General features: G+C 39.1%; 1 protein-coding gene across 1 annotated transcript in view; it reads right to left on the bottom strand.

Moving 5' to 3' along the window:
• dip2cb (disco-interacting protein 2 homolog Cb) overlaps positions 1–19,223 on the bottom strand; it is a 68,927-nt gene extending 49,704 nt beyond the window's left edge. The window contains exon 1 of the mRNA XM_053651209.1: positions 18,861–19,223. Within this exon, the coding sequence (XP_053507184.1) occupies positions 18,861–18,939 (79 nt within the window). The 5' untranslated portion in view covers positions 18,940–19,223. The remainder of the gene's footprint in view (positions 1–18,860) is intronic.
• Between the last annotated feature and the right edge of the window lie 6,968 nt (positions 19,224–26,191).

The raw sequence follows: 26,191 nt of genomic DNA, 5'->3' as shown, positions 1-26,191 counted from the left end.
TATTTGAGAAGTTAACATTTGGCACATTAAAATTTTTATTTAAATTGTATTAAGATTTTATTAGGACAAATTTGCTCCTTCTGACAACAAGGAGGATTTTAGGTGATTTTAAAATGGACGCACAACTATCTGACATCATCTCTCCCCACTCACTTCTGCAGACTCGCCATGCTTCAGGTGTGTGGTACAACATACAGTATATTATGATTAATCATAGTCAATAAGGAGGAATAGTGCTGCTATGTTTTATGCAATGTATGCCACTAATTTATCATTTATCACTGTTTAGCCAAGAGGTTCCCAACCCTGGTCCTGGAGTACCCCCTGTCCTGCACATTGTAGTGTTTCCCTGCTTCAAATGTTCTCACTGTTAATTAGCTGATTAGTTGAATCAGCTGTGTTGAAACACTACAATATGCAGGACCAGGCTTGGGAATCTGTGGTTTACCGTAAGCTGAGAATTATAGGGCAAGACTAGCTCAAAATCACACCTGAAACAACCAACTTAAAATACAGCAAAACAGTGCTAAAACTAATGAGTTTTAAAACATCAATGAGAGTGATGAGTATAATAAACCTTTACCAAACAAAGGATAATTCCTGGATAGAGAACACAAGCACTCATTAGTGGGATTCTTTTCTTTCATCAGTAAACACTCCTCCTGAGTCATATGATGGACATGACACAGATCTCACACAGGTAAAAAAAATAAATAAATAAATAAATAAATAAATAATGCTGCTCAAAAGCAAATGAGTATCAGATTGTTTTATTTCTCGGTTCTCGCTAGGTCACAGGTATGGTCAAGCAATGGTCACTATTTATAGCCTAATATTTCCTGCAAAAAAAGTCTCCAAAACAAGCATAAAGTGACTGTACTGGTTTAAACTGCTAATTTACTAGAATACTCAATGCATCAAGAGGGAGAAACATAATACTTTGATTAAAATGTGTCAGTAGGACATAAGTATATTTGGGATTGATATCTGAATAGCCAGCCTGTTTTAAGCTTAGATGCAGCCTGCATGCATTACATTCTGGACAGCTATGCCAGCTTGTTTTTAGAACCCCCCCCCCAAACAGGCCAACAGCTTGTGACGTACACATTCTGCTCCTCTGCCATGTGAATGCACTAAATCATAGCACAAATCATGGCCATGAGTTCAAATTAATCACACTTTTTTTTCTTTTCCCCCCTCTCATTCTTGCCCTTTACAATTTCCAAATCAAAATTACACTCAAGCTTTAAGCAAACAAATTCTAAACAAAACATTTATGTGAGGCTCTCTAAGGCCTACAAAGTAATAGATCATTAGAAGCAGTTCATTTCTCTTTTGTCTTTTATAAACAGGAGTTTTGCATTAATATTGTCTAGATTAGGTTTTGTTTATTTGATGTCAATCATATTTAATTTATTAAAGAATTCATGATTTTTTTTATTGTACATTTGTTAATATGTTTACAAACAACTTGATATTGATTTCTAAGCAGCTGTTATGATCACTGCAAGTGTTCCATGTAAGTGAATGTAACCACATAAGAATACATTATTCAGAATGAACAGATATGTTCTAAACAGATAAAAATACAGGTACGGACTAATACAGGTGCACTAAACTTAAATCTTTAAAAATTATTATGGAGAAATACAATATATATATGGCCAGATTTAAAAAAAAAAACACAAAAAAAACAAATACCACACACATTCGCACACAACTGTAGTTGAGACTAATTGTGAACTCGAGTGATGTAGCTGAGGTTGAGGTTCTGTCAACGTCAGCTACATCTTACAACCTGAGCCAGAATTCACAGACCACAGTGACAAGGCTGGCATTTCTACCTCTGAGTTTTTCTAATGATTTCAGCAGCATAGTGGTAGGCTTCATATTGGATAAAAAAAAATTATTGAAAAGAAAACCCATTTCTGGTTTTGTGCACACCTACTTCGGGATGAAATCAGAATACAAATACGGATATTTGGAGTACGAAACTGATACAAACAGTGGCACTGAGTTACACCCTTAAAACACACTCATTATCCTGGTGATATCTCTACACTACTAAGAGCTAAAAAACACTTCCTAGAGAGCACAGTGAACAAAGACAATCGCATACATCAAGCCAAGACCAACATTACACATCCTCCTCATGTCATGTCTTCCCCATGCCTTCCTCTTTCATTCATACACATACACTGTATATTAATTCGTCCCCACGCTCTATGTCACTGTCTTATGGCTAGAGCTGCATCAAGTAATCGTAAATAATCATTACAAAAATCGTCCTCAATGAATCTCATGATCGATTAGTTGGTTTGCACACGGCACGTTTACTCATTACATTACTTCTGTTCCAAAAACATGCATCGGAGAGTAAATAAAGTTTACTTTAATAAAGTTCCAAATGACGTACTATACACTTACACTATGCACTATGTACTCTATCATCTAATGTATGAATTTTAGAAGGGTAGTATAGTCTCAAATTTAACACAAGTGGTTTTTTACTAATGGGATTTATAAGCTGTTTCCCAGACGACGTCAAACGCACGTAATGCGACGCTGCTAGCTTTAGCAGAATACCCAGATTCTCCATTACCTTTTATGCCCAACATGTCCTCAGTCACCATCAGACTGAGGCGTAATCGTCAAGGTACAGCGGGAAAAGTGCGCAACCCAAGTCCTCTAAGTCAGTGGTTTTCAAAGTGGGGGCCGCCAGGGGGCCTCAACAATTTGGTGTGAAAAATAAATTCTCACTCTCAGACCACACACACACACACACACACACACACACACACACACACACACACAATCAGTTCCTAATGTAATGTAAAGATGTAATTATTAATAAAAAAGGGGCATATATTCAGAAGTCTGTATTTTTAATGTGTTTTAAAGACATCTTCCAAAAGGGGGGCCTCGGTCAAATGTTAATACCATTTGGGGGGCCTTGCCCTGGAAAAGTCTGGGAACCCCTGGTGCGAGTTGCTTCAGAGGTTCAGTGGGGTTAGCCCTGGGGCTAACCGGAGGTTCAAGTTTATTGTGATTATATGCTGTATTTGCACACTTGCAGTATATATGTGTGTGTATTATATATATATATATATATATATATATATATATATATATATATATATATATATATATATATATATATATATATAAATTGGACAAACAGTTGTGTTAATGTACAGTTTTAAACTGCAGTTTATATTTTTAACACTCAGTTTGTGGATTTTATTTTAAACAAACTAAAAAAACGGCACAGAAAGTTTGCCCCCGCCAATCATCCGATTAATCGAAGAAGAAAATCAGCCGATCAACCGATTATGAAAATAATGGTTAGTTGCAGCCTTACGTATGGCACAGTAAAACTCAAAGTGTATCTCTGTCTCCCTCTCTCTCTCTCTCTCTCACACACACACACACACACACACACACACACACACACACACACACACACACACACACACACAGACTAATTTTAGCATGGCTCCTAGCAGCATGTGAAGCATCCAAAACATTTACTGTAATGCGTGTGTGCAGGATCACAGGAGCAGCCCAATCATGCAGCGTTCCGTTTTGAGACTTTAGGCCTTAAACTCCAACAATCTATATCCTTGTTGTCACGCCCTTTTGTCAAACTCCTGCAGCATCAGCCCTTACATATCGTCATGTAATCATGGGTGTGTCAACCACAGAAAGACACCCATCTATAGAGCATTGTTACCTAGTTCTATTACATGCACGAAATCATCTTAGAGACCAATGCATAGATGAAATGATTTTAGATGAGTTTTTAAAACTGAAAATGGTACAATGATGCAAAACGATAAGTATATGTATGAAATTTGTTCTTATGCACTGCTACATAATTGCACATTTACATGTACAACATTTAGAAGATGCAACTTATAAAAGTGCTTTGTAGACTTCATGAGAAACATATGCTCATGCTAGTGTAAACAGATCAGGCTCTAACAATACTATCAAGCTAAAAACCCTCGTGGAGAGACGAGAAGTACAGCGAGTGCTCATTTAAGCGCTTAGTGAAGAGGTAAGTCTTCAGTCTGTGTTTGAAGACAGTAAGTAACTCAGCTGTTCAAACAGTCAAGGGAAGTTCATTCCACCACCTGGGTGCCAGCTCAGAAAAGAGTCTTGAAGCATGTCTTCCTTGTACCATGAAGACTGGGAGGTCGAGTCAAGCTATGCTCGATGTTCGTAGAGGACATGGTACAGAGCAGGGCTTGATTAGTCCCTTCAGGTATGTGGGGGCTGGTCTATTTTTGGCTTTGCACGTGAGTTACAGTGAGTGCAGCTACAGGAAGAGGGAGCACACCAATCGGGTGGTGTGGGAGAACTTGGAAAGAGTGAAAACAAGTCATGCAGCTGAATTCTGGATCACGTGTAGGGGGTCTGAATGCGTGCAGGGGAAGCGAATTGCAGTAGCTCAATCTTCTTTACTTAGCACCAATGTGACTCAAATTCCTGACTCCCAGTAACATTTCAAAATATTAGCACACAAAATCTGTCTTCTATATGTCTAATATAAACAAATGAAACAAAAGAGGAGAATGAGAGTTCACGACCCCATTAGTAAATCAAATGAATCCACTTGGGTCACGACCCCTAGTTTAGGAACTCCTATGCTAAAGTAACTATATTAATATGAATGGTCTCAGATTGTGGGCTGTTTCTCTCAATGCATGACAATGACGGTAATTTATTAACTTAAGTATAAACAGAAAACGGATATTAAAATATGAAAGATTCCTACTATATAGAAACTTCTTAATCCACTCCTCAGGGCTCTCAACCAAGCCGGATTTTTCTTATTCGGTTCCTGAATTTTACTCCACATTTTTGACTCTGCTTAGCTGAATTGAGAGCAGGAATAGAACAACAGTGGACTGGTGTGGATTGGGAACATCTGAGCTCTTAGGTCCGGAATGTAAAATGAGGCCCAGGATAAACGGTTCCATTCACATACTCAAGAAGAAATTAAAAATAGAAACAGGAGTTATGAGACAGCTGAGCAACCTGATCCAGGGAGCAAATCCCCTCTCTCTCTCTCTCTCTCTCTCTCTCTCTCTCTTCCACTATCCTTTTCTCCACTTCACTCTCCTTCTACCCAGCACACACACACACACACACAGACACAATGGAGAAGTCTTGTTATGAATATGATGAACATACTGACTAAGACTGAATAACTAACAGGAGAGCAGTAATGTGACATTACAAAGGGGGAAAAAAATGTAACCCTAGGCTACTACAAGAATCCATGACAACTTAACTGCAAATTGGCACAGACTGAAGATGGCGGTGGAGAACGCTGTGTAACATCAGAAATGCTTCATCATAGGATAAAGGTGATCAGTCCAAATAACTCTGTACTGATTTTGCAGTGACTCTTCGCTCTAATGGGAAAAGTGACCCAAACTACACCAGCAAAATGCCACCCACAGGATAAATGAGCCAGGGTTTTTTCCCCCTTTAATTTGTCACTCATCCGTGGATGTTCTTTATGACTTTCATTATTAGATGCATCTCATTCACATATGTATGTGCATATTACAAACAGGAAGATGTTACATAACATATCTTAAATATGGAATGCACCACCATCTCTCTCTCTCTCTCTCTCTCTCTCTCTCCCTCTCACATACACAAACACAGAATGTAGGTCAGGTCAAAAACCTTCCTCAATTTATGACCCAAATGCACATAATAAATATGTAACTGATTGCATAAGTATAAAATGTTAACGCGTGACTGTCTGGATGTAGGACATGAATATATCCACTCAAGCACACGAACTCACACTTTCTACTGTTTGTTAAGGAATAAGATGATGGAGGTCTGTGTATGTGTATGCTAGTTTACATAAAATATCTGTAGAGCAGGATGAACACCTGCCCAGTAACACCACACCTGGCAACGCAGAGAGAAAAGCCTCCCTCTGCTCACTCCAAAGACACACACACAGATAGAGAGAGAGAGAGAGATTGAGAGAGACTAACCGACAAGCAAACAGATCCCAAGGTGTTAACACAAGTGCTGACACATTCAAACACACACGGTACAGCGAGCTATCAGGCATAAACTGTAATCTGTGGTCTGCTGTAAATAACATAGTGTTAATGGCATAAAGTATCTTCAGCTGTATTCTTAACACTGTGTAAGAGACTTTTCAAAAACAGCTGCAATACAGCATTAATATATTAGATACAACAGCACTAATACCTTACTATGAGTCTGCACTAAGGCTCTGGACTAATGCAGTCCCCTTGCTAAAATCCGTGTAATATCTGCATCGGGATGGTAGACTGCATTAAAGAAGGTGGAAGTTCGTCAAGGTGACTTCTTTCTAAGAGGCATCACTGTGTCAGTCGGTTTCCGGGATTCAAATGTCACACTCTGCTTTAAATTTCCACACAAATTATGAACTATAAACATATACTGTGTAGGGAAAACTGCAGCACTTTACTCTGGCAACATCTGAATTTTTTGCCCACAGTAGACATCTATATCAGCAGCCAAAGGAAAAATGATGACATGACAAATTCTAGTACATTATACAGTATGATATAATTATACAATAAGTCATACACTACTCAGGTGAATGGGAGTTAAAACCTGTGGACACTATGTGATGGTGGCCGGATTAGCTAGTGATTATTTTCTGGCAAAGATGCATGACAGTGTAGAGCCGGTAAAAATGAACAATATGAACGAAATTATGTAGTGCAAACTGAAGGCTTAGTGCATTTTAGCATAATCTTCTTTCTAGTCTAAGGCTACATCCACATTAAACCAGATAAATTGGAAAATGCTTGTTTTTTCTCTACATTTTGGCCTTCCGTCCACACCGAGACCGCGTTTTTGTACAGCGAAAACTGAGATTTTTGACATGGAGAAATCTGAAAATGCCGTTTTCACGTTGTAGTGGGGTCTGAGCAAACAGAGATATTCAAAAACGATGCCGTTGTTGTGGCTGCAATCCAGTTTGATAGCTCTGTTAAAGATTAATGTCACTTAGTACAACCTTCAGATTGCATTTTTAAATAAATGCCTAACAGAAACGAAGGCCAAGGCTTCTTACGCTTTCACACATGCACAGTGTAGAGATGTAAGCGTTTTCAGACATTTCAGTGGGACATCTTTGGAAAAAGTTTGAAAATTCCAGTGTAGACAGAGAGCGTTTTAAAATGAAAATGCAGATTTCAGATCTATCCGTCATTCACTGAGACCATACTGGGTCTAGCAAGTAGTTGATGAGGGCGAGTCGTGTCCTGTCTCTCAGTTCTCACTAGGGCTGGACAATGAATTGAATATTGGTCTCGATTATGATTATGACTGCCCACGATTACATGAACATCATCCACTACGATATTGACGTTTAAAGTTCGTCCTCTGCATCCAGATGACGTAATTTTGTATGCTAAAACCCAAACGAGTTAGCATTTTAGCTCTTCTGATTCCATGGTCCCGAAGTCAATGGGTTTTTTGAATGGGATTTTGGTTAAAAGCCTGAAATAAGGTCTGTGGTGAACACAAGCTCAAAATATTTTAAAGTTTTATTCTACGACATAAAGAATACAACAGTAAAACCCCACTCATTATTTTTTAAAGCTTTTATGTGTATTGAAAAAAGCAGTTGCTAACAAGTTGCTAAATGGGACGACAGACGTCGTCGGGGACGGTGGCTTAGTGGCTAGCATGTTCGCCTCACACCTCCAGGGTCTGGGGTTCAATTCCTGCCGGGGCCATGTGTGTGCGCGGAGTTTGCATGTTCTCCCTGTGCTGCGGGGGTTTCTTCCGGGTACTCCCCCCAGTCCAAAGACATGCATAGTAGGCTGATTGGCGTGTCTAAAGTGTCCGTAGTGTATGAATGGTGTGCGAGTGTGTATGTGATTGTGCCCTGCGATGGATTGGCACCCTGTCCAGGGTGTACCCCGCCTTGCGCCCGATGCTCCCTGGGATTGGCTCCAGGTTCCTCCGCGACCCTGAAGAAGGAGTAAGTGGTAGAAGATGAATGGATGGATGGATAAACTGTTTCTGATATGCTGTGCCCAAAAAAAACGTGGTGAAGTTGAGCGACTGTGGTGTAGTTTGTTTATAGCATATGCTTAGCTTTTTATTTCTGGCGATTGTATTTAGGCTTCAAACTTCATAACAGTTGTGTTCATTTGTGAAAATTATCTTGATGGACAAAACATGTTAGTATTGTAAACTATTGTTGAACACAGAGCCCATTTTGTGCAATAATCCAAAAGCCTATGGGAAAATCCTATTGGGTTTTTGTCGAGGGAACCGGTGTGATGCTATTCCGGGTTTTGGTACAAAATGACATCATCCCTGCATCACCGCTCTACTGGGTGATTTGTCTGCGTCTCTCCTCCTGTAAACACTGTTATTGCCTTTTCTGCATAGGCCTGAATTGTTTTCATTTGGTTGCATATTGTTATATTTGATCGCATATTTTCATTGGGTTGAATGGTATATTTATTTTTACTTATCCTATATTTTGGGTACAATTTTATTTACATTTTGCTTGTACGAGATGATGCACTTTAAGGATCAGTCTAATTTGATACAAAGATTTGTACATTATCAGGAATGTAACACAACATGGAGGTGAAAGCAGCAGTCTGTTTATTTAAATGTGAAAGTGCAATAAAAAATACGTGGTCTCTAAAATCAATGAATAATCGTGATAAATAATCGTGATTATAATTTTGACCATAATCATGCAGCCCTAGTTCTCACCTCTCATTAAAACCAGGAGATAAAATATATCACATCCAAGTTCTGTTCAGTTAGCATTTTTTCTTCTTATATTAATCACATTACACTGTTTGTGAAATCACAGGGCACATTTCGCGACCTTCACGTTTAGAAACTTTTAATGTTGATTATTTGTGTGTTTAAACTGTAAAATTCAAATTGTGGCTTACACTTTTTCCAGTGTCTTTATGTTCTTTTATTAGGCCAGAATAGTGCATTTACTAAATGTAGTTTTGTAGGTTGTTTGATATACACATACATTGCCCTCCACTAATATTGGCACCCTTGGTAAATATGAGCAAAGAAGGCTGTGAAAATTTGTCTTTATTGTTTAACCTTTTGATCTTTTGTCCAAAAAAAAAATCACAAAAATACTCTGCTCTCATGGATATCAAACAACTACAAACACAACACAGGTTTATAAAAATAAAAAAAAATCTTTGTTAAATATAGGTGTGCAACAATTATTGGCACTCTTTTAATCAATACTTTGTGTTTTCTGCCTTTGCCAAGATAACAGCTCTGAGTCTTCTCCTATAATGCCTGATGAGGTTGGAGAATACATGGCAAGGGATCTGAGACCACTCGATGTCCACACTGCTGGACTCTTCAGTTCACCCACAGGTTTTCCACGGGTTTCTAGTCAGGTGACTGGGATGGCCATGACAGGACCTTGATTTTGTGGTCAGTAAACCATTTTTGTGTTGATTTTGATGTATGTTTTGGATCATTGTCCTGTTGGAAGATCCAACCATGGCCCCTTTTAAGCTTTCTGGCAGAGGCAGTCAGGTTTTCATTTAATATCTGTTGATATTTGTCCATGATGTCATGTATCCTAAGAAAATGTCCAGGTTCTCTGGCAGAAAAACAGCCCCAAAACATTAAAGAGCCACCACCATATTTAACCATGGGCATGAGGAACTTTTCCATATGGCTACCTCTCTGTGTGCGCCAAAATCACCTCTGGTGTTTATTGCCAAAAAGCTCTATTTTGGTTTCATCTGACCATAGAACCCGATCCCATTTGAAGTTCCAGTAGTGTCTGGCAAACTGAAGATGCTCGAGTATGTTTTTGGATGAGAGTAGAGGCTTTTTTTTAAACCCTTCCAAACATCTTGTGGTGATGTAGGTGATTCTGATTGTAGTTTTGGAGATTTTCTGACCCCAAGACGCAACTAACTTCTGTAATTCTCTAGCTGTGATCCTTGGAGATTTTTTGGCCACTCGACCCATCCTCTTCACAGTGTGTTGAGACAATATAGACCCACATCCTCTTCCAGGTTGATTCATAACATTCCCAGTTGACTGGAACTCCTTAATTATTGCACTGATGATGGATATGGGCATCTTCAATGCTTGTGCTATTTTCTTATAGCCACTTCCCATTTTGTGAAGCTCCTTTTGCCGCACATCACAGCTATATTGCTTGGTCTTACCCATTGTGATGAATGACTAAGGGAATTTGGCCTCCTATTTATACCCCTGTGAAACAGGAAGTCATGGTTGAAGAAGTTCCTTTTCCTAGTCACCCAGGTGTACTAAAAATGTAAAATATCCATTGGAATATACTTCAAATATATTTAGCATATGAACTCTTAGGGGTGCCAATAATTGTGGCAAACCTATATTTAACAAAGTGTTGTGTTTGCAATTGTTTGATATCCATAAAAGCAGAGTATTTTTGTGAATTTTTTTTAACAAAAGCTCAAAAGGTAAAAATTTTTCACAGCCTTCTTTACTCATATTTACCAAGGATGCCAATATTAGTGGAGGGCACTGTATATATACACACACAGGAAGTGACTGGTTTGCAGTTGCTTTTTTCCTTTGTCTCTTTAGAATATTTTTGGTACAACTATTATGTAACACACAAAATGTGTGTGTGGTGACCTGGGAAAATCCTTCCTGTGGTCAAATTTTGAGATGTTATACTATACAGTTTTGAAAGTCGTCCTGAAATATGTTTCTCTTTTGCATGCATCTCCAGAAGTCAAGTTGTACTTATTTAATGGTCTGGTTACCGCAAAACTGAAAATTGATCAAATTGCATATAAAGATCCCATTCCAGCTTCTCCAAAGGACCGCCAGTCTATCTCTAGATTTCTAACCTAATCCAATAACGGAAAAACTACCTTACTGGCAAATTGTATCTGATTACAAACTGAATTGTTTAGGCTTACAGTATCTCACAAAAGTGAGTACACCCCTCACATTTTTGTAAATATTTGATTATATCTTTTCATGTGACAACACTGAAGAAATGACACTTTGCTGCAATGTAAAGTAGCGAGTGTACAGCTTGTATAACAGTGTAAATTTGCTGTCCCATCAAAATAACTCAACACACAGCCATTAATGTCTAAACCGCTGGCAACAAAAGTGAGTACACCCCTAAGTGAAAACGTCTAAATTGGGCCCAAAGTGTCAATATTTTGTGTGGCCACCATTATTTTCCAGCACTGCCTTAACCCTCTTGGGCATGGAGTTCACCAGAGCTTCACAGGTTGCCACTGGAGTCCTCTTCCACTCCTCCATGACGACATCACGGAGCTGGTGGATGTTAGAGACCTCCATCACGCTGGAATACCGCATACTGATCATGCTCTGCTTCAGTATGTCACAGTACATGTTGGCATTCATGGTTCCCTCAATGAACTGTAGCTCCCCAGTGCCGGCAGCACTCATGCACCCCCAGACCATGACACTCCCACCACCATGCTTGACCGTAGGCAAGACACACTTGTCTTTGTACTCCTCACCTGGTTGCTGCCACACACGCTTGACACCATCTGAACCAAATAAGTTTATCTTGGTCTCATCAGATCACAGGACATGGTTCCAGTAATCCATGTCCTTAGTCTGTTTATCTTCAGCAAACTGTTTGCGGGCTTTCTTGTGCATCATCTTTAGAAGAGGCTTCCTTCTGGGACGACAGCCATGCAGACCAATTTGATGCAGTGTGCGGAGTATGGTCTGAGCACTGACAGGCTGACCCCCCACCCCATCAACCTCTGCAGCAATGCTGGCATCACTCATACGTCTATTTCCCAAAGACAACCTCTGGATATGACGCTGAGCACATGCACTCAACATCTTTGGTCGACCATAGCGAGGCCTGTTCTGAGTGGAACCTGTCCTGTATGGTCTTGGCCACCATGCTGCAGCTCAGTGTCAGGGTCTTGGCAATCTTCTTATAGCCTAGGCCATCTTTATGTAGAGCAACAATTCTTCAATTTTTCAGATCTTCAGAGAGTTCTTTGCCATGAGGTGCCATGTTGAACTTCCAGTGACCAGTATGAGGGAGTGGTTTTGACACCAATGACGTGTGGATGACACCAAATTTAACACACCTGCTCCCATTCACACGTGAGACCTTGTAGCACTACCAAGTCACATGACACCGGGGAGGGAAAATGGCTAATTGGGCCCAATTTGGACATTTCCACTTAGGGGTGTACTCACTTTTGTTGCCAGCGGTTTAGACATTAATGGCTGTGTGTTGAGTTATTTTGAGGGGACAGCAAATTTACACTGTTATACAAGCTGTACACTCACTACTTTACATTGTAGCAAAGTGTCATTTCTTCAGTGTTTTCACATGAAAAGATATAATCAAATATTTACAAAAATGTGAGGGGTGTACTCACTTTTGTGAGATACTGTATGTACATTTTGCTATGGCACATAGCTATCCAACAACTTGATCAAATCATGGCATCCATTGCATGAGAAAATCACACTTACCTAGCAAGGTTTTAGACATCATTAATCACACTGTGTTTTACTCCTGCTGTGTTTGTTAAACTGGCTCCTTACCTGACATGGTCTTTGTAGGGAGACGCCAAGGCAAGGTTAGAAAGGAGCCGAAATATTTCCACTTTGTTTTATTAAAATTATACCAATGTTTTCTTAAAGTAGAGATTTTAAAGTACAACCCCAATTCTTAAAATAAAATCCACAAACTGAGTGTTACAAATATAAACTTCAGACTAAAACTTTACACAACTGTTTGTCCAAAACAGAAAAGAACCCAATACACACACACACACACACACACACACACACACACACACACACACACACACACACACACAAGAATATATATTATTCATTTAGGACTGTAGTTTAATTCTGTGCTTTTATTTTATAGTATTTCTGGATTATTTTTATGGATGCACAAAAAGCACTGAATTAAACTACAGTCCTAAATTAATAATAAAAACTCACTTTCACTGCACCTTGTGGTTTCTGTTACTCACTGCCTTTAGGAATATTATTTTACTTGTGTTTACTTTTGATCATAATGTTTTAATTAGACATTACAGATCTAACTCGCACTACACTGTGTATCAGCGTGTCTACACCGCACATGATCAGCAAAACGGCCTCGTTACTAACAGATCACTTCCGTTATAATAAACGACAGAATGTACACTGCAAGCGCGCGAATACAGCATATAATGACAATAAACTTAAATTAAACTAAACCTTTTAAGCAGCTTGCACCATTTTCCTCTGCCCCTTACACACAGTGGAGCATTTTGGATATAAACATAAGTTTGTCCTCGTCCATCAGTTTGAGTTCCAAAATGTTTAAAATGTCCCCCCTGAGGACTTGGAGGTTACACACTTTCTTCCTCAGTTACGTGATGATTTCGCCTCCATCTGATGGAGACTGAGGTCATGTTGGGAATGGAAGGTAACGCCGACAGAAAGTAAACTGAAGAAAGTCATTGTCTGTGACTCGGGTGTCTGGTAATGCTAGCGTGTGTATGGTGTCATGCGCCGTTGCCTAGGAAGTGGCTTATACTTACGGTTAGTAAAAAAAACAGCTAGTGTTATATTTTAGATGATATTACCTTTCTAAAATCCACACACTAGACAGTAGTGCAGAGTCCATAGTGTACACGTCATCTGGGACACAACTTTAGTATTTACTCTCCGAAGCATGTTTTCGGAACAGAAATAACAATGAGTAAATCTCCCCCGTGCAGCGCGCAGACCAACTAATCGATAATGAGATTCTTTGACAATGATTTTTATAATCGATTATTATCGATTTTATTGATTAGTTTTTGCAGCTCTAAAGAATATGTAAAAAAAACCAATGCTCTTGACAAAAGCAAACAGCAGCAAGCTATTACTTGTTATCTGTGATGTCTAGCTTCATGTCTGCTTTAGCGTTAACAGCTGAGAGCCGAGCTGCTTGCAAAATGTGCCCATGTTAATCGCTTTTCACATGGGAGATAAAAATCAACTCATCCCCCATTCATTTTTGCACTAGCATCTACACATCAGTACAAATCAAATACAATACAAGTTGATCTAATTAAAGTAAAAAGATTGTCAGAATTGCATTTTAAAGCATTGGTGTTTGGCAATTATATATAACTTAAACCTTTTAACATGAGGATGCAATTTATACTGGAGAGGAGTGTCATGTGCGTCAGTGTAGGCACCATATGGAGCGTTTAGTTTCTGTGTTGTCCTGCACTGGGTTTGTACATACAACATGCAAATGTTAGTACTGACCATCGGTTTTTACCTGTGTTATCACTGTATATGATTAAATAAAGTTTGTTAATTTGGTGAGATTTCACAATGTATTATATACATTTATTTATTCGAGGCAAGAACACACACTGCTGCAGTATGACTAAATACATAAATATAGCCTGTACTGTTTATATTATGGGCACACACTGAACATTGAATACATACTGTATTTTATAGCGATTCTTCTTAAAAGTCATGGAGGTGACGGCATAAATACATGCTTTGTGTGTGCATCAAGTGCACTTTTGCTGTAAAAGGCCACATTAATTAAAATGGAAGTGTAGGACATGGCACCGCTGCTCAGTGCATTTACCATGGGTGGTGAACGGGATTTACTGACTGCCACATGTTCATCGCTTAACTCCTGTTACACAATTACTGACCATGACCCATATATGTGGGCTTTCCCCACAATGTCACCACAAAGTTGGAAGCACATGATTGTCTAGAATGACTTTGTATTCTGTAGCATTATGATTTCCATTTTTTACTGGAACTAAGAGGCCCAAACCTGTTCCAGCATGACAATGCCTCTGTGCACAAAATGCAACCTTTATAAAGACATGGCCTGCTAAGCTTAGTCTGGAAGCACTGAAGTGTTCTGCACACACCCTGACCCTAACCGTAACCTTTGGGATAAATTGGAACGCAGACTGCACCCCAGGCCTCCTAGCCACACATCAGTGCCCGATCTCACTAATGCTCTAGTGGCTGAACAAATCCCCACAGCCTTGCTCCAAAATCTAGTGGACAGCCTTCCTAGAAGAGTGGAAGCTGTTATAGCAGCAGTGGAGGGGACAACTCCATAGTACTGCCATGCTTTTCAATAGGATGTTCAACAAGCACATATGGTCAAGTGTCCACATACTTTTGGCCATATAGTGTACCGTGATATTAGCATACACAAGAACAAGCTAAATGCAACTAGAAAATAGGCCTATTTGTGGAGCAAAGTCTGTAAAACAGTGTTTTAAAATCCTCTGAATTATCTCAAGGCAGAATTCTCTCAAATATCAACATAAATGCAAAGAAAAGCAAGCGAATACTTCTTGAGGGTGGGTGACACACTGTTTCGGGTCAGTGCTGAGATGAGTTTTTATACTAACGAGCACTTTTCGCTTTCACACACACAAGCACAAAGATAAGCATACTATGAAACAAAAAAAAAAATCTCCTTTTGTTTGGTGGAATGATGCAATCAACATGAAACTTGCCTGCTTCTGCTTCAGCATGAACAGACCCTCCAGTCTGCCTACACTTACACTCCCAGGGTCATGAAACAATTTTTTTGTTTTTGACCTAGTGTGACTCACAAGAGGTTTGTCCTGGGTCAAAATAACTGTCATTTTCCCAACACCAGAGTCAAGACAGTCTGCAAGATATGGACAGAAATAGCACAGCGAGTGTGATGCTACATACTGTGAATGCAATATGCCTAGCAGTATATTAAAACAAACCGGTGAACAGGTTATGGCCTTTGTTAATTTTAAGAAAATTATTATTAGTATTATTATTATGATTAGTAGTAGTATTATTGCATGAATTAACACACCCACAAAAAATGTACTTGGAATCTGTGGTCACAACGCTCACTTAACAGAGACAATGTGGTTTGTTAGAGAGCTCATTTGCATATCGCAGACTTTTGTGATATCAGTATTGCTATAGTGAGGCTCAGGAATCAACACCATGTCGCATTGCATTATAGGATCATTCTACTGTTAGGGTAGGGTTAGTTCTTTGTTCTCGTGCTACAAATGTGCTCACATACACGGTCACAGCTGAAAGAGATGCTGTGTATTATGATTTTTAGGACTTATCACGATTAAAAGTGAATCAGTGGCACTGCATCGTGACAAACTCCAAACAGATACCAAGCATACTGATAAAAGTGCAGTAATGATCTGGATACACTACTTCCTATTACATTTCCAGACATCTCTTCATCACCTGTTTGGCTTGAGTGCCTATCTTTTCAAGTCCCTCAACAGACATTTTAGAAATAAATGACATACAGAACCTGCAGATCTACAAGATGACAAAATGTGATAACAGTCATTCAAACCTGCGTGGCAGCTGTTACAGTTACAGTGGCCTCATTGTTCTCCACATCAATTTTATTAACGTTTATCCTACTGTTTCTGACAGCATAAATAATAAGCATAAATGTAAGTACTGAATACATATTAAGGTAAGAGTGCATTACTCTGTACACTTGATGTTTTCCTGGTAATAAAACATTAAAATATTACATCACACTTGCCAGATGTGCATTTAATATTTTCTAGTATGATGGTTAATTATTCCTTTTCCCATCAAAACCATTTAAAACGACAAACATGCAGAGATTTCAGTCAATAGTGAACCGCTATTTGAGAAATATATTGCAGGAGGGGAAACAGGTGCCATGAGATAGGGAAAATTATTGTTTTGTCTAATAAAGCATTCACATCAACATTCAAGCTCACTTCTCATAATATAATGAACTTTAAATGGAAGGAAATATATTAAATAGAAATGCTTTTACATAGAACACACAAAGGTGTATTATAGAAGAAAATAAAATATATTAAAATGTAATTTCACTTAACACTGCCCCAACTATTCAGAGAAATGTGCTGTATGGAATACTGATGCTACATAGTTTTCCAAGTTCGTTAACACTACTGGCAAAAATTCTATCAATCAAAATACACTTGGTTTAGTAGGCAGAGTCTATAAAGCACAGTTAGTACAGGCTGTATTCTTCTCATTCTGAAAGGCAAAAAAAAATGCCAATAAAGTGAATGGAAAAATATAACTCTTATGTTAACTGAAACTTTGCTTTCCTAATTTTTTGTTCAGATTTTTCTTAACCACAGTTATGTGCTAGGTGCTGCTGTTAAAGTTAATAACAACATTATCCTCCCTCATTTCTGAATCCCCACCTCACCTAATACATATATTCATTTATATTCAGTCATCATCATAACTGGTTATCTCAGTCAGTGGTGCAATGAATCCAGAGTCTAGAGGTGGACCGATAGTGGATTTTTCCATTACCGATACCCAAGTTGGGCGGTACCTGCTGATAACCCATAAATCAACCTAAAGTTTTTTACACTGATAGTGAATGAAAACATAACAATCAAAGTAAAATATACTGCTGAACTTTGTTACAAAAGTAAACAGTACTAACTGTAATATGAAAATGTACTGTACTTTTTATAAATGAACTAAATATATAAATATTAATATATATTAACTATTACTAGACATTAAAGTAAATAAAATATATACGTCCAAACTGAACCAAAAAGTAACACTCCAAATACCAAATAAAACAGACATCCAAAATAAATCAAAAAACACTTCAAATAACGCAAAATTTGTCAGTATTTCACCTCTAGAGGCTGCTCTCGTTCTATATAATGACAGCGGACCGTTCTGGATGCAACTGGGGAAAAACTATTGGTGTGGATTTTTGCTGATAACTTGTAGTTCCGGCAAACGATTATCGCTGCTAATTAATTGGCAAAAACGATCAATCGGTCGACATCCACCAGAGTCTATCCCATGAACACTAGCCACAAGGCAACAATATTCCAGTTCATCACCATGCGCAAACCAAACACATTCGAGGGAGGAAACCTAAGAACCCTGAGGAAACCCACATATAAACGTAACCCAACATATAAACCTCCACATGTTACCTGACCTCAGGATCGATCTGGGAGGCAGCAACTAACATTAAATTTTCTGGTTAAATACAGCATTCGGATGAGCTGAGGGAACGCTTATATCTGGAAATGGCCCTGTTTCACACTAGAATGACTGGAACACCGCAGCTGGCTGCCTATCTGACCAGGATTCTGACTAACCTTGCCGGAAATGGCGTATCACCCACACGACACTGCGTCATAGCATCGCGATCACAAACCTAATTGTGATAACAATAAGCAAACGATATATCGTGCAGCCCCACAGCCAAGAGTCTCTAGAATGCAATGAAAACGGGACAGAGAGTCCCCATGTGCAAGTTATATTCAGAACACAAATCTGTGTCCTGTTCATCCTCTGACTTGTACAGGTCAGAGCGCGAGGACAGCACAGCCGTTAGAAGAGTGAGCAAAACAAACCCCGTTACTCACACTCACACACACACACACACACACACTAGGAGAAACATTCACATTCAGACAGCGTACTGTGCGTCTAGATGAAAGAGAAAGACTGGGTGTTTATGAGAAAGTGAATGGTGTGTGTCAGAATCTGCAGAAATCTCAGTGCACGGTTCTTCTGACACCAGAACCGATTATAAAATAAAAGCGGAACCATTGAGGCCCAGTTGGTGTCATACAAGGTCGCACGTCAGCACGCATGAACACTGTACAGCGAATGTAAACACGCAAAGAAAAGGCCCGTGCCCGTTTAAACACGTCAGGCTGCGTGTGTTTAGTCTGGCTTTGCCTCACCCTCATCCCAGAGCCACCGTAATGTAGGCCTCCTCCACCGGGGAAACCTCCACTCACCTTCCGACAGCTCCAGTTCCAGCTCGGCGATCCGCGCTCGGATGTCCAGCGGCAGCGGTAATGCATCACGCTCCGCCATTCGGTCTCCTCCCCGTATCCCAGTCTCTCACACACACACACGGCTCGATCTCAAAGCCCGAGCGGGCAGCATGAGCGTCCGCGCGAGCATCCGACTCGAGACGGCAATCGCTCTAAAGGATTACTGGCTCGTGCACTCGCGTCGGGAGCGGAGAGAAGACGCGGCTCCGGGAAATCGGGATGCTGCTAGCGCCAGTGATTTGCGGCGGCGGAGAACAGAGAAGTCACTCAGCTACAGCGACGCCTCACCGCCTGTGCCGTGGCGTCCGGGTCACGTGACCACGGCGCACGCATTCCCGGTGGAGGGCGATAGAGCGCAACATGAGCGACTGTAACGGAAATCTGCAGTTCTCTGGATAAAGCTCACATTTCATGATTTCTGCACGTGACGCTGCAACAGTGCAGAATGTGTTTGGCCAAAGAAGAAACCTGATTTTTAATTAAACTCGTCTTCTGAACTGTTGCACGTTTGCATTTGCACTGCATGTAATAATCATTTACAGACTATTCTGTGCAAAGGAACTTACATCTGAGACAGGATCCAGTACACACACACACGAGCAGTTAGAGCTCTTGCTCGCGTGCTCTCTCTTGTAGTCCTGGGGTTTGAACTGAACCCTGATAGTCTGATGAGCTTCCAGCTGCCAAAACACAGAGTGACCTGATCAAACTGTTAAACCATCTTTTCCAGCTGCGGACACTACATTATAGGCAATTAGAAAATATCAGATATTTTTCAATCACTTTAGTCAGTAATAAGAAATCTGGAAAATAAATTACCAGCTGGTAAAGATGCTCTACAAGTCTGACCAGCTCTGTGTTTTTGGCAGCTGCTAAGACTAAGCTGGATGTTTCAGCAAGAACAGTCTATATTCATAGGCTTAGGGGGGAAAACATTTGGAGCAATGTTTGGAGAAAAGGATAAAATAAAAAAAAACAAAACACTGGCCCATTTGGTACAGCCAGATGGCACTATCACAGCAGCTTTGAAACACAGACCTAGTGCCATTCAGTGTGCCAGCTGTCTATTTTGAATAAAACCAAAAACTGCAAGGAGCTTCCAAGTTTGTGAATGTTTTTATTTATTGGCTTTTGCATGGTAGTTTGAATAACACAACTCGGCACATATTTGGAAATCATGTACTGGGTGTTGCCTAGATGCAGACTAAACTTAGGCTCTTTCTAAACCTGCATGGAATGGTCAGATGAACATGCTAGCCGTGTAGAGGCCTTTTTATAATTTGACTTTCTAAAACAATATGATTTTATTTAACAAGTTAGTTTATGACAGAGTGCTCAAGCTCACATCCTAGCTGTTGAAGCACTATTGTTCAGAGTTTTGCTAACTCCTGCTCACCTGATCTAAGCGAATCCTGCAGCAGCTGGAACACTAACAAAAAAAACAAAAAAAAAAACACTAAAAAAGGAACACTAAAAAACATCTCATTTGGATGTTTCCAAAAAACATCTCAGATGAAACCAGTACACATATGACTAGGACATTCCATCCATCCATTTTCTGTACCGCTTCTCCTAAACAGGGTCACAGGGAACCTGGAGCCTATCCCAGGGGACTTGGGGCACAAGGCAGGGGACACCCTGGATAACCCGGACAACCCATTGCACACACACACACACACACACACACACACACACACACACACACACACACACTACAGTGTATCAATTAGTATCAATTTATACAGTAACAATTTGGAAATGCCAATCAGCCTACAACGCACGTCTTTGGAGTGGGGGAGGAAACTGGAGTACCCTGAAGAAACCCCCGAAGCACAGGGAGAACATGCCAGCTCCATGAGCACAGGGCAGAGATGGGAATCGAATTTATAAAACTTTGCATAGATTCCAGAGTGCATGTACAGTGTAAAGTCTGAGAGCACTAGTATTCTATCTTCCATTCTTTTCTAATTGAAGCCAACAGCGTTCATTACAAATTATGTTATTGACAAAATCTTGAGTAGAATCTTTGAATTGTTTACATGAATTTCAGAGTTTCTTAGTATTTGGTATGTTCCCTTTTTGCTTTAATGACAGTGTGCAGATGAGCTGGCATCGTCTCCACAGGTTTGTGCGAAAGTTTATGATCCATTTTTGATCAAATCCATCAGAGTGTCATCTGAACAAACGCTTCAGTACAAGAGATTAGTCATGAGGAAAATCTGACTTTTTCTACAAAACAGATAACATGGTCGATGTCACTAATTTGCGAACATTTAAATAGAGACCTGGAAATACTGAAGAATCTTCAATATCTTGAATATTTAATGTTCAACATTTACTTTCTTAGTTTTGAATATTTAAACATCCTAAAAACCTGTTTATTTTCCATTTTAAATGAAAATAAAATCCCAGATTTTCAATGTGGTCTCAGACTTTTGGACCCCACTGTACATATCCTCACCAAAAATACAGGAAATGGCACATGTACCAAAAATCAGATTAGTACATTTCCTCTTTATAAGTCACTGTAATCAAAAATACACTCTCCATTTTATTAGGAACTAAAATTATTAGAACTAGGAAGGGGGTTGGAACTGTTGACAAAGGGCACTGCTGAACTGCTGTTCACTTGATGTTTTTTGTCTGTTGTGTCAAAAGATCAGCAATTTCCAAAATACTCAAACCAGCCCCTCTGACACCAGCACCCATGCCACAGTCACTGAGCTCACATTTCCCCCCAATTCTCAGGTTTGATGTGAACATCAGTACATGAGTACAGAGTCAAGAGATGAGGCAAGTCTCAAATATTTATTTGTGTATTACAATGAACAGTCAATTTGTGCACTGTACTGTTTTTATTGTTCATGAATAAAACATTGTGAAATGATTTATATGGAAATCACTGCAGTACATATTGTAAAGGCTATAGAATCCACAATAAATGTCAGAAACTATACCATCGCCCTTATTCATCAAATGTGCACAGATTTGAGTGCACTGAATGATATATGAATGAATCTGCATCAGTAAATTTTTAAGCCAATTGATTCATCTGCTTCAGCTGCTTGGAAACAGGCTCATATCTGTGAATCCCAATTTACATATCCTATACATATCACACACCCCAATTTCTAAAGTACCTGAAACACACCCTAATTTAAACAGAAATTCAATCAGCAGACTACAGCTATCCAAGATCCAGGAAAGAAGGAAATCAAGCACAGAAAGAAGTTACTGAATATAATGGTATCATGTAGGCAAACAGTCATGGGAAAAAATTAGTACACCCCACAGAAATTGTTGGATTTTTTGACATATTTGGACAAGCAAACATTTGATCATCTTTGAAACAGTGCCTTGAACAAAACAACATTGGAAAATGAGCTTTTTCAATCATTTATTTGACAGAAATATGAATAGATGTGATATTCTTTCTGTGGAAAAAGTAAGTACACTGTTGGCCTCATAAGCTAGTATTGCCCTCTTTAGCAGAAATAACTTCTTGTAGACATTTTGCATAATTGTCCACAGGCTTGCTGGAATTTTTGAGCACTCTTCCATGCAATATTTTTTCAGTTGTAAGATGTTTTCTTGCATGTACTGTCCATTTCCCCCACCAAGATTTCAATGGGATTCAAACATGTCTGCAGTTACTGTGGCCAAACAACTCTATCTTTGATTCCTCTGTCCAGATCACATTATTCAAAAAGGCCTGGTCTTTGCCTACATGCTCATTGGCAAACTGTAGTCTTGCTTTAATGTTCTTTTTAGACATCAAAGGCTTTTTCCTGGCACGCCTCCCATGCAGGTCAAATTTGTGCAATCTCTTTCTGATTGTAGAAGCATGCACTTTGACACCAACAGTTGCAAGACTTACTAACAGATCCTGTGATGAAATGTTGGGGTTCTTGGAGACTTCTTTTTGTATCAGACAGTCTGCTCTCGGGCTGAATTTGCCGGGACGTCGTGGACAAATTGGCAGTGACGAGGAGGAGGGAGAAGCCAGGTTGTGAGGATGCACACCCGGAACTGATTTGACTAATCAGTGGGAGAGAGTGAGAGATAAATGAGCGGCTGGAAGCGCCAGTGGGGGTGGGGGACAGTGAGACAGATGCATGTGTATTTTACATGATGTTTGAGCTATGCTGGTTATTAAACTTTGTTTACATTCAGCTGGTTCCCACCTCCTCCTTGCCCATCTGTGATGTTTGTTACAGATGTATTTAAAATAATTTGGACATCTTTTTAAATCTCTTACCAGACTCATACGCATCCACAACCTTTTTTTCTGAAGGCCTTACAGAGCTCTTTAAATCTTGGCATGATAACACCACACACCTCAATAACAAAAGGAACACCAGACACTAGATATGAGAGGGGTATAAATAAGACAGGTTCCACCTGCACTCTCTAAGCAGGTTCTAATCACTGGCACCCTATCTTGAACAGCTGATTCTAATTATATGGATTTGAAGGTGTGATAAATGTAGGGGTGTACTTACTTTTTCCATGTTACTGATCTGTTTGTTGTTAATTTAAATTGTGAACATTACTACAAAATGTGAATCTTATGTGTCAGTTGATAGTGTATCACCTTTATTAACAGGCACTGTTTCAAAGAGGATCAAATGTTTGCTTGTCCAATGTAAAAAACAAAAAAAAAACAATTTCCATGGGGTGTACTTATTTTTTTCACACGACCATGTGTGTGTGTAAAAAAAAAAGATCAAAACCAGGTAGACAACTTAAACTGAAAAAATTATTTAAAGCTTCATTTATAAATATAAAATTTATTAAGTTCACAGCCAGGACTACATTGTTATTTAATATAACACAATGCTGAAAGAAATAAATTGAGAAATTATGTAACAACCTAAAAACCTATTCAAGTGTCTTTAAATAGCCCAGTTGCTCAAGACAGCTACATCCAGGTCAGACCTTCACGGTACCCCCAAATGCTCCTATTACTCAAATAAAGAACTAATGACCTGTGATAAATCTTTACAAGATAAATATTAACATTAAACATAATTACCTATATTTTAGGATGAGGTTCCCACATGCACAATTGTGATTATTTATGTTTTTATCATTCAAATTTATTACAGTGTAAAGATTTTCTGTAATTTCTATAATATAAACAATGTGATCACACCACTATAATACTGGAAATTTGTTTACAGGTCAATACAGCAGTCAGGGTGGTATTCTGGGAAATATTTACAGTACTGGCTGATTATATTATATCACAAAACCTTACTGCATAGCTACATTTATACTGTGACTAATACATTACAACATACAGTATCATTAACTTTACTGCAAAACTATGCTCCAAAAGCATTTCCCTGAACCAGCAAAAAATTAATCTGGATAATATTTCTATCTTTCATTTCTTCCAGGATAAAGCAGTTAGTGAAGCTGAGTGAATGAATGCTGATTTTTTGAATGCTGATGATCATTTTGCCATTCAAAATATTTTATTGAAGGAGAGTAAGTGCAACAGGTGAACACCAGAGGTAAAGCTAGGCAACACTAGGTAATATTAGCTTAGCCAGTTCACTAACATTTACTAGCTAGCTTGATATTTTAAATAGATACCCATATAGCTTATTTTCTTATTATTTTTTTTGTTATGCAGGTATGTGTATTGATTGTCACTATTGTGCTCAAGTTCTAATTGTATAAATTGATATACCTGTATACTCATTTTATCTTAAGATTCACTTTTATTCAACCACACAAAAAGTACCATAGTAAGCATACTGGACATCAAAAGGAACAATCTGCAGGTTCACATTCATGGAGCACTGTAAAATCAATTGATTGGGTATAAAATTGGACAGAAACCTTTGCCAACTGGGTCATTCTCTGAGTCGTAAGGCCTCCAATACATACAATATGACATTATTTCCCAGCCATGCATTCTCCCACTCATTTGATCAGGTGATCGCTAACAAAAAGGCATTCGTTTCAGTTCAACACCTTTCATGGTTTAATTTGTCCGTAATTAAATTGTCCTCTTTGTCAGAAATGAGCCTACTCTCTGCATTCTTAGCCATTTGGTTCTTATTATGGATCACGTGCATCAATGATTTGTGCTTACTGCCAAAAATTAAATCTTAGAAAATGAACATATCTGAAATAAAGAACAAATTATTTAATATTACAAGTTACTTAAGATTGGGCACTGTTCCCAAGTGGATAGCGTTCATGAGGAAGTCTCAATCAAGCTAGAGTTTGTCTCTCTTGCTGAGCTGAGGACGTTTCAGTGAAGATTCCCACTGTCCCTTGTGGTTAGGAGGGGTGAAACTCTCCAGTGTAAACTGCAGAAAACTTTGCAAACTGATAGTACTGTAGAATGCTTAGTGCTCAAACAAAATGTTAAACCCACTGTGGTGCCCATTGTTCTGCCACTTTTTTGAGGGATGATGTTTGCAATGGGGAGGTGCAGTATTAGAAGCATGGGTAAGGCATTCAGCCATAGATCCATAAAGGCAGGGTCTATGAAAAGCTGTGCTGCCAAGATGGAAACAACAGATTTTAATCAAGGGTGATTCTAGTCTTTAACTCACAGGGGACTTAATCCCCAGTGAGAATGTACTGTATATTATATACAAGCAAAAGGGAAATATTAAGTTCATGTAACCTGGGCAGGAGGACAGAGTGACACACACTGTGTTCAGACCAAACAATATGTGGAAATTGAGGGGTCCAGAGTGTGCAGATGTGAGGTGGTGATCGATGACTTTGAGCAGGGCGGTATCAATGCTGTGTTGTGGTTGGAATCCAGACTTAATGGATTCAAAATTGATGTTAGATTGAAGGTAGGAATGGTGCTTATTAGCAACAACACATTCAAGGTCTTTGGACAAACAAGTAAAATTGATCTAGAATTTATACTATGTGTGGGACTGGAAGAGTACCATTCATACTTCATGTCCTCAAAACATTCGACAAGTGTAACAAGTGACAGTGACGACTGAATTAATCCTTCTTGACTCTAAATCAACTGATTTATTAAAACTCCACATTAATGATACAGCTATCATCTCTTCCCATGGTTCCTAACCACGGAATCATTATAGACTCCATCTTGTCATTTGAGGCCTTTAGGTAAATTAAACGCACTGCAAACGCCTCTAAATCTATCTCGGCAACATTGCCTGTCATAGATCCTGTCTTTCTCCTCTACTGCCTTTTTAAGTCAATTAGGTTTTTATCATCATTCCCCTATATAGCTTTTATACATCGGAACAAAATGTAATTTCTCCATGACCATGGTGAAACAC

Source organism: Ictalurus furcatus, chromosome 20 (genome assembly GCF_023375685.1).
Source record: "Ictalurus furcatus strain D&B chromosome 20, Billie_1.0, whole genome shotgun sequence".
In the NCBI taxonomy this organism is placed as follows: Eukaryota; Metazoa; Chordata; class Actinopteri; order Siluriformes; family Ictaluridae; genus Ictalurus; species Ictalurus furcatus.
Note: the sequence above shows the minus strand (reverse complement) of the source record. Positions and strands in the feature narration are given on the sequence as shown.